At 36.0% G+C, this 10,344-nt stretch overlaps 1 protein-coding gene across 1 annotated transcript; it reads right to left on the reverse strand.

The window, feature by feature from the left end:
* Positions 1–5,101: 5,101 nt before the first annotated feature.
* Positions 5,102–6,397, reverse strand: LOC132286901 (uncharacterized). Its single transcript, XM_059789324.1, has 3 exons — positions 5,898–6,397; positions 5,689–5,805; positions 5,102–5,338 (listed from the first exon to the last, which is right to left on the reverse strand). The coding sequence occupies exons 1-3, from the start codon at positions 6,276–6,278 to the stop codon at positions 5,261–5,263; spliced, it is 576 nt and encodes a 191-aa protein (XP_059645307.1). The 5' UTR covers positions 6,279–6,397; the 3' UTR covers positions 5,102–5,260.
* Positions 6,398–10,344: the final 3,947 nt, after the last annotated feature.

Consider the following 10,344-nt stretch of genomic DNA (forward strand, 5'->3'; position numbering starts at 1 on the left):
GTCTCTTTGTGCTCACTTCATAGGAATCGCCTATCCTAGACTAGACGTAATGGCCCTTAAAATGTGGTTGCTTTAAAATCTTTTATCAAAGGTTGTAGCCTAGTTGTATCTCCTCTACCTCTCAATGTAGAAGGTGAGAGCTTGAATCTCCATAGGGACAAATGGGTGTGTGGGTTTCTAGCCAGGGGGGAAAAATTTAGGTTAATACAAAAAAGGAAAAAGGTTTTCTATTTCAACTCCAACTTTATAAGACCTCATAAGATAAAAGGCAAAACTTGAAATTGTCATCCATATATTATACCACATAATGCAGTGCAAATGTCTATCAGGTAGATCATCATTCAGAAGGCATTTGCATTGTCATTTTGTGGTAACCTATCTTCACTTTCTGCATTTATATAAGAATGCAACTCCTGAATCTTATTTATACGTATAGAATCTCATTTATACACAAATGACAGCATTAATCAATGTCATGACTCTACACTAATATCTTATTTATACTCGGAAAGAATTGTGTTCAGACATATATGGTAGCCTTAATCAGAGTCATGAGCTATCAAGATGAGCTCCAATTTTCACCAAATAAAGCCAGAGCGATTGACACTAATAGAATGGTGACCAAAATCCTTTCTGTGTTTTGAACAACAAACATGCTTAGAATAAAGAAACGAGTTATCCACACAGAAAATGCCAAGGCGGATGCAGCTGCTGCCTTGTATGGGTTTGGCAGTGTTTCTTTTCATTTTCCCCTTCCTTTGCTCCTCCTACCATAGTCCATGGTTGTCTTTGCATCTCCACTGTCACTCTTATCATTGGAGAACTTGCAGGAAAAATAAACCTAGGAGAACTTCCATCCATGTGTCGTAGCAGGTGATACATTTTTCTGAGATGCTCACCATCACACAACTTTCAACATGAGGTTCTTCTTGAGGTAGTCAATGTAGATGACAAGGCCCAAGTAGTTTTGCTAATTGTTCATTTCAATAACTGCAGTTCCTTGGGCACCGGCAGTGATATGAAGGTTGATCTTGCCATCATCACCTTCCCTACATAACTTGGCTCTTGAACTACATGGCAAATGATGCTCCCTCGATGCCCCCTCTAGATTGAGACAAACTCCCCAACAGCCATGCTAGAAGAAACTGCAAGAACTCCAGGTAGTCCTAAGAGAATCACAGATCTCCTTTTGCTGCACCTACACCAAGCTATGTGATGTAGTGAAAATTAACACAACATTCACTACCAGAGTGGCTGATTACAGATACTGATCTTGTTGAAATTGCTGTCTCTCTCTCTCTCGTTTTTTTTTTTATGTTTTGTGTGGTAGTATCAGACTATCAGTACAAGTTTCAGCTACTAGAAGAAACCATATTAGCTAGGCTAAATAAAAGTTCTGAGTGTGACTCTCAACTTGAGGCACACTCAAAGAGTGCAGGGAAGTCAAATTTTAAAGGACTCCAGTCCTACAGGATGAGGTTCCCAGGAAGCAGAGTTGCTTAGGAGAGACCATGTAAGAATACAAACAGGAATATTAGGTCTAAGACTAAGAGAGTACTTGTTGAGAACCCAATACCTGCATTTCTTTGTCCCTACTTATGCCCTAGAGTACCTGTCATGAATCTTTAGTCCCAAAGTTAACAAGAAAAGTAATATCTTAAACACATAGCGGACTTGATTCTATTTGGAACTTGATTCTTATACTACGCGTCTTTTCAGGATGGCCCTAATTTCTATCCAGCTAATACTCTTCTACACTAGACAGATGTTTACCTTGGTACGTAAAGAAACCTCTTGATGGAGTTTGCTACTTTGGAAGCTACAGACAGCCCAACTTTAAGCCTTTGTTTACAAGCATTCATATACTTTCATGTAAAATTAGACTGTCATGCAAAATTTTGCTAAAACAGGGAGAATGTGCTTATGCTCCTTATGTTGCTTAATGGCTAGTCTTAACAGCCTAATACCATTTCATCATGAGTTCTGGCATATGCAATTTCCCAAGTTAGGCCCAATTAATGGTAACTCTTGCATTATTTTACTTGTTTCACATGTCAACTTCCAACACCGAACACTAACACATTCGATTAATTAACATCCAATAAAAATTTCAGCAAGTTACCAAGAATGGGAATGATTTCCACCATAAAACCCTGAGCATGAAAAAAGAGATGTTCTTTAAAAGAATAATAAAATAAAGATAAATAAAACCTGAATGTGATAACAGTCAAACGCCTGCACATGCATTAAAGTATACTGAACATTTTCAAGTTACAAATAATTTACTAACATTCCCAAATTTCTTTTACAACTTCTTTGCAACAAAAATAGCCAAAAGATTACACTCTGTTTGAAAGATTTTCATAACATTATATATTTTTAGAACATTCAAACTTGATGACAACTACCAAAGTATCCAAAATTCGTTAATAGTTTTCATAAGCAAGACTTGCTTTGAATTAATCCCTATGACGTATATATAACCATCCATCTTTCATTGTATTCCTAGTTCTTTACCCTTTACATATCTAGATCCAATATTCCAACTTCGTCACAGAGCAAAACATCAAATTAAAATCATCTAGAAATTGGGTAACTCTACAATTGAAAAAAGAACATAGCACAAAAAAATAATAAGAATAAAAATTTTGCTGCAAAATTCAAGAAATGATCTTACCAAATCAGTCATCCACCAGCCTGAACATCAGATTCTAATCATCAAAAGTTGAATCACACCATATCTGGGCACAGAGGTAAATGTACTCAAACCAGAAGCCACACCTCCATAACAATTTGAATAGATCATAAAGCAATTTCTGCATTCAAGTGACACAGTGATCTGGTACAAAATTCTGCTCCATAATGTATCAGCAACAATTTATCAGGGATGTACCGTGGGATATCAAGATGATTCACTCTCATTATGAAACATAATAAGGCCTCCCTTCATGACCCAGCATTTGCACGACATCCACAAATTTTACATCAGTCAAAACGCTTTTATGTGGATTTAGTCCATTCATTATGGTCTCATAATATGTCCTAAACAAAAGTAGCTGTTGAGAGGAAAGGATCCCTTGACAAGTTAGCATTCCCCATTGTGCATTCACCACATGATTAACAGCGGATCCACATGGAAATCTCTAGGCTTGTACTTTTCTTCCAAAATCAGACAGGTATAGGTGTCAGTATTCCTGTCTCGTACAATAAGCTAATTTTGACTTTTTCTTTCCCTTGAGGAACCTAGTGTAGAATGTGCATATATGATGCTTTTCCCCGAAAGGCATTATATTTATTGACCATCATTCATCAACAAGGATGGCTTTAAGAGCTAATTCAGTCTGTAAATGCATCACAAGATTCGTATGGGTAAAATCCTCAAATCTTCTGCACTTCAACAGCTTTAAGGGCACTGCCGTGACAATCAGATGTTGTTGTAAAATAACTAAACTGAATTTCAGTGCAATGCACTCTGCTGAAGTGTAATAGGGTTGCAACATGTCTCCCCAGCCCCCATGGGAATGGTTAAATAACAGTCCTCAGATATAGCAGCAGTCTTAGAGGTTCCATACATTGATTCTGAATCTCAATCTGTTGGCTCCTCCTGTAAAAGCCACTAGGACCCAGTCAGGCAGGGGCCAAGGATAGAATTTATGAGTTTCTTCAGCTAGAGCAGGGGGGCTTTGGTGTCAAATGTCGAATCTTCAACATGCACTTATGCATGGCAACTACTACAATAGCCATAACACCTACACTAATGCTCACGTTTATTATTCCTTGTCATACAAGTGCCTGCTGAAGAGCTATGCTTTCAAGAATCATGTCATGCTGCCCCTTGAATTAAGCGTCTTCTCCTTAACCAACATATGTCCACCAGACCCATCACTATTGGCTTGTATACTCTTGTACAACACTGTTCTTTTCCAGTTTAGTCATGGGGTGAACTGATAAAATGCAGCCATATAATGGAATAATATGATCTCAAATACATTATCCGTTCATCTGATCTTCAGCACTGACAAACAATATACCACACCATCATATTATGGTTCCGCAACAGAAAGTTGATATATTGGACTTATTACCTGGGATTCTACCAATAGTCAACATTTCCAATTCCCTGTAAGTACGTCTTTGGCAAGTTTTCAGGCCAGTATGTTTATCCACATGCATAAGAGAATGCTCAGTAATTGTGCAATACAATTTGGGTCTCGAATGCACTATTGATTGAACTAATCTGAGCCTAAATATGGATATGGCATGAAAAGAATTGTTCTACTGCTCGAATCAAGTGTTAATTCATGTCTAGGTGATATGCACTTCACACTGTTGAGATCTGCATGGAACAATCTTTCTTATCTAAACAATGACTAGTATGACACATATACAATGCTCCGGGATAAACTCCACTTTTATTTGAATTTTTTCTTCTACTCTTTCACTTTTGATCTCCTTGCTTCGCTATTAGAATTCCTTCTTATCTACAATGAAATATATGATGCATACACAGTGTTATAGGATACCCTAAGCTCCACCTTCCCTCCCTTCATCGTTTGTGGAAAATCATTTCTACCTAAACAATGACATATAATATATACAATATAATCTTACCTCTCTCTGCCCCCCTTCCTCTCTATAATCACTGGTATCATATAGACACAATGCTTTAAATACACTACATTTAAGCAGGCAAAATGCTCCTGACTACCCTCCTCCAAGAAAATCCTTCTTTCTGAAAAACAACGATAGTTTTTTGCAATTATTAAACAATCAGTTGTATGACATACAATTTCTACGGTAAACTAGTTACAGCTGGATAATTCCACTTCCTCTTTTTTTCCCCATCCCCTCCCTCCCTCCTCTACTTACAAGAGTCTGTCAGTTAGTCTGCTGTTGTTCACATGAAACAAATATCAAAGGCAAAACATAATCAGTCATTGTACAATTGTTGCACAGAAAAGAGAAATAGGAAACAGTTGTGTCTGTCAAATAAACAAAACCATTACTATTGTGACAATCGTGAGATGCTCCCAGGTCAATCCAACTTGTGCAGTTCTGCCCTAATCTGTTTGCATATAAACATGGTTCAATGCATAATTAATAAGCTGAGAAACACAGGTGGTATATAGTCATTTCCAATGCAGTGTTTGTGCATCTTACAGAGCAGAACCAGATTTAACAGAAAAATTGGACACAAAGGAAACTTAAGATTAACTCAGGAAAAGGTTCATGTTCAATAACACTGATTATGGATTTGGCTTCACATATAGCCATCTCTCCTATCTTGTTCCTCAGCGTCCTTGTTAGCAGCTTCAACAGATTTGAACCACAGAAACGCCTGTATTCAGCATTCCAGTTAGCTGACGATACGTACAGGATGGCTTTAGTGTTATCAAGTACTATATTCCCATGGAAATGGGAATTTTAAATGAAAATAATCAATCTGCATTGTATAATGGACTCACACTTAGCCTGAGTTGAATTGAATCGTCTCATTCAAAATTTTAACCAATTTGTTTTTCACACTGTTAGTAACATACAATTGGACTCATGATTTATGGTTTCAGGACTATCATAGGGACACCATTTTTTTCATCAAAAACCCACATTTTTTTTCTACTCATCCAAGAACTTTTAAGCATGAAAATCTTAATAGATAAGAAAAAAGGTGTATCAGAAGCAACTTACAGAAGTAGGGATGCCTGTAAATGCAAAGAATCCTAGCAATGGAGCATAAAAGATGCTATCTGAATTCAAAACTCCGAAAACAGGCCGCTGATTCAAGTACTCAAATACAGAACCAATCTGCACCCATGATTTTTTATTGATATATAATTATATATATACACACATATAAACAAACACATACCCTTCAATCAATTATCAATACAACTTACGGCGGCGATTGCAGTAATGGCAGAGGCAAGTAAGTAAACGTAGAAGGGAATCTCAAAGCCCTGTTGCGAAGAATTCTGAGCACTGGCTTCGTCGCGAGCCCAAGGTGGGGGTTCGTCTGAGTCCGGACTCGCCCATGAAGGGATTGATTCTTCCTCGGACTTGCTCGACTTTTTTGCAGACCCTTCGGTAACTGCAAACACGGTTAATCTGCGGCGTGAATTGCTCTTCCTTTGATGATTTTTTGCAGTGACGAGTGATGGGTCAAGAGATTTCAAATGCCCAGAAGCTGGAAATGGTTTTGGGTGACATGGGTTGTGCGTTCTTGAACTGTGGACTGAGAAATTTGAAGTGCACAGAGACGATGAAGCCAATGTAACCATGTCTTTTATTATGCTATGGAGTGATTAGAAAGAGAGATTCAGAAACACATTCTCATCCAAGTTTCAACTATGAAGTACTGAGATGAAGGATTTTAAATAGTGGTGGATAAGTAGAGGAAATAAATGGATGGTATTCGGAAGAGAGCAGTAATCACTTCTATTGTTTGTTTTCAGCTACGAAGCACGGACACGAACACTAACACGGACACGAATATGGGACACGGGTACGACACGATACGGATACGGTGACACGGTAAATTTTAAAAAAATAAAACACGGACACAGCGAGAATACGCCTATAAAATTATATATATATATATATATATATATCACGGATACAGACACGGATACGGGATACGGGTGAAATTTATCGTGTCGCCGTATCCGTGTCGTGTCGTACCCGTGTCCCGTATTTGTGTCCGTGTCCATGCTTCATAGTATATATTCAAAATATAATTACTAGAATCTTGTACAGATAAATAAAACAATAACAAATAACAGAATCAATTTCAATAATTTTATATCTGTTATAAGAAAAATATAAACAAGACAAAACAGAAAATAAATGAAAAATAAAGTTGATCTAAATTCCAAACGAAGATGTGCAGAAGAGACATAGCTATAACGAACTAAATATATATATGAATAAACATATATACTTTCAGTCTTTCACAAAGTTTTGTTCATGTAACTTAAATATATATATATATATATATATCTTGTTCATGAAGAGAGATAATTGAAGAAGAGGAGAGACCGAGAGGAGTGAGAAAATAAATTTGGCCTCACAAAAGTATCGGACCGTGTGTCCGAGCCTCGGACACGCGTGTCCAATAAAAAATAATATTTGGACACTTTATAGAAGTGTCGGACACGTGTCCGAGGCTCGGACATGGGTGACACGGGTACGGGACCCCTAAGAGGAGTGTCCGTGCTTCATAGGTTTTCAGGAATAAGAAAGGAAACTTCTAACCCATAAAATATTTAAGAAAAAAAATAATAATATTAATAAATACCAAAGTAAGAAAGCTAAAAACTGATAATTCAGTTTTAGTTCAAAAAATAAATAAAAAACAAAACAGTTAAAATTGGAGTATTATTTTTAAAAAATAAAGGGTAAATTACAGCTGACGCCTCCACTCAGATTATAATAAGTTACACACGGTTAGACATTTATTAATTATTATAATTATTAATGATGATTTTCTATATAAAAATTAAAGATGGCCTCCCAATTTTCTTTAAAAAATTATTTATGGTTATCTTATGATTATTAAATGTGATTTGCAACTGAAATTATTTGTAATTCCAAATAAACCGTTTGCTTTAAAAAAATTAGTAAAAAAAATTGTTAATTATTATGGTAATCCTTGTTTCAACTCTTCGTATATACACACATATTATTTGTTATGAAAAAAAAAAAAAAAATTTGATACTTGACAACCTCAACGGTTTTTTGTTCTATTTTTCTTCTCAATTATTTATAGACATCCTCTTAACAATATAGGTTAAAAACTAACTTAAAAAAATTACAATTATTTTATTTTATTTTTAAATTTCAATTTTATATTTACTAATTTGCCACGCAAATAATTTTTTCTGGCTCCCCCTTGATTCTTGAACAAATTCCTTGATTCTCTTGGGTATGTCTCTCTCTCTGAGTGTAATTGAAGATAATTAAGAACACAGCAGCCTATCCATGATTGGGCAACCTAAACTTGGGCTTTTTAATCTTCCAGAACCCAGGCCCAAGATTATCTAGTAGGTGACTCAGAATAGTTCAATTGGAGAATCTGGGCCTGGGCTTGTCTCTTCCATCCATTCCAGTGTAGACCCAATTAATAATTTGACCAATAAACCCCATAGGCCCATTGCTTGAGCAACGATCAAACAAAGAGTGTGTGTGTTAATCAGGTTCAGATCGTGTTAAAAATAAAAAAAATTCAGGTTCAGCTCACAGTCCTAAAAAGAGGCTCTTATCATGTGTTTAATTAGATTCCTCACTTTTCTAATAAACCATTTTAAAAAAAAAATCAAATATTGGGGTCAAATGTCTTCTAGGGCTAGTGTTTTTGTCGAAAGTAGAAGATATGGTGATGATTGCAATTTAACCACCATATTTTTGTATGAATAATTGAGAATATATACTACTACTCCATCATTTAGATATCACAGTTCTACTGGCTCAGTAATCATCACCAGATATATTCATCACAATCATATTCATCATTGTAAATGTCACGATCTCTACCATCACCAATATATATATATATATATATATATATATATAAGTTTGATGAAGGTCACAGTAGGAAGCAATTAGAGCGGTGGTAAAGTTATATTTTTGCACCGAAAAGTAAGTTGCAGTAGTCAACTAACATACTTGATTCATCACACAGCACAACACACCACACCCCATCATTGCTTTCCCACAAAACTTACTTTAACTGCCTCATTGTGCCCTCCCCATTTTACTTACAACTTGCACCTCCTCCAAGTCTCTGTTGGACCATGAATTTTATTTATTTTTTAAATTTTTTTTTGGGTCTGGGTGATTCAGTGCTCACGTATAAATCATTTATGCAGTAATTTTAAATTGTTAATATACTATAACCTAACCATATTATGTGTTAATTTGTCCAAGTAGTTGAGTTGCTCTTCATATTTGAAAATCCAAATTCGAATCTTGATCCCTATCTTTTTCTACCTTATTGTAATACGATGTAATATATTATTAAATCATTGTTACATATGTGATATAGTGTACTATGAGTTAATAATGATTCGGAATGAGTGAGGAACAAAAGAGATCCCAATCCGTCTTTGCTCACTGAAATCCAACACTTTCTAGCCTACTAGTGTGTACAAACACAGTCACACACACTCACGCCACAGTCTTGGGATGTGGAGATCTCAGTGTATGCCATTTTGTTATTGGGTGGTGGTATGTAAAAGATATTCTTTTGTGTGTGTGTGCGCGTGCAATGTGTGCCTGAGAAAGGGAGGGTTAGCACGCACTTCGTGGAGAATGTTGAAGAGTGGTACTGATGTTATAGGCCCAAACCTTATCGCTTATGGCTATCGCTCACTCCAATAGAGAAACACAATACTATATTGATAAGTTGCTGTCACATGTTTAACCATATGATTAATGGAAGTGATTAGTGCACTAAGGTGTCTAACCAAAACTGTGGCACAAAAAATTCACGGCCCTCTTATGCCCTACAAAGGTACCCACGTGGGCGTCTCACTGCATCAAAGGGTCATGAATAATCGGAACAACCGTGTACCCTCATCTGCCCTTACAATCGTTTAAAAACATTGATCCTGTCTTTATCCAAAATTGCCTAAACGAGGGGTCTTCTCACCCCATCCCTGCCCCCATTTAACTTGCCCCACCCCGTTTAGTTCCAGAATTTCTCTTCCTTTTTAATTTTTTTCCTCAAATACAATTATATAATTATTGAAAATATTCATAAAAAATGGACAGTCAATAATTTAATATAAAATATAAGGGTGTGAGCGTTCTTAGTTTGTTAGTTTGTAGAACTGTGTCGCCCTCCAAAATTAGTGAGAAAGTGAGTGAATGTGATCTAGGGTTTCTATAGTTAACTATATACTAATAAAATAAGAATAATTTAATAATTTACCTACCTAAAAAGGCAAGGCAGGGCGGGGCGAGGTGGGATGAACTCTCCCGCTCCCGCCCCCACCATGAACTCATGCGAGTTTTCGTTAATAAAAATCATTCCATCCAAATAAGTTAAATGATATTCCAAAATCACTATAAACAGAGTGAGACGAGGCGGGAAGGATAATCGTCCCCGCAAGACAAATTACTATCCCATTATCATCCCTGGTTGTGAGTGTTTTAAACTTATATTTTCATTAGACACTTCAACAACAACATAACTTTATAATTAATTTCAGCGACGGACCCCATTGGAATTTCTTTTTATTTGTTTTTTTTATTCATAAATTTTGATAATTCTAAAAGTACCCTACTAAAATTTTAAAATATTAATAAAAGACCTTAAGAAAAACTTGTTTGTATATATAGATTCAG

Source organism: Cornus florida, unplaced genomic scaffold (assembly GCF_030987335.1).
Source record: "Cornus florida cultivar Cherokee Brave unplaced genomic scaffold, ASM3098733v1 CherokeeBrave_3.0.0_Hap2_Chr11, whole genome shotgun sequence".
Lineage (NCBI taxonomy): Eukaryota > Viridiplantae > Streptophyta > Magnoliopsida > Cornales > Cornaceae > Cornus > Cornus florida.

Coding starts and splice junctions, on each gene's coding strand:
- LOC132286901 (XM_059789324.1), bottom strand. CDS start 6,278: ATGGTTACATTGGCTTCATCGTCTCTGTGCACTTCAAATTTCTCAGTC. Junction 5,806..5,897: donor CCATTACTGCAATCGCCGCC/GTAAGTTGTATT, acceptor TCATGGGTGCAG/ATTGGTTCTGTATTTGAGTA. Junction 5,339..5,688: donor TTACAGGCATCCCTACTTCT/GTAAGTTGCTTC, acceptor TGCTGAATACAG/GCGTTTCTGTGGTTCAAATC.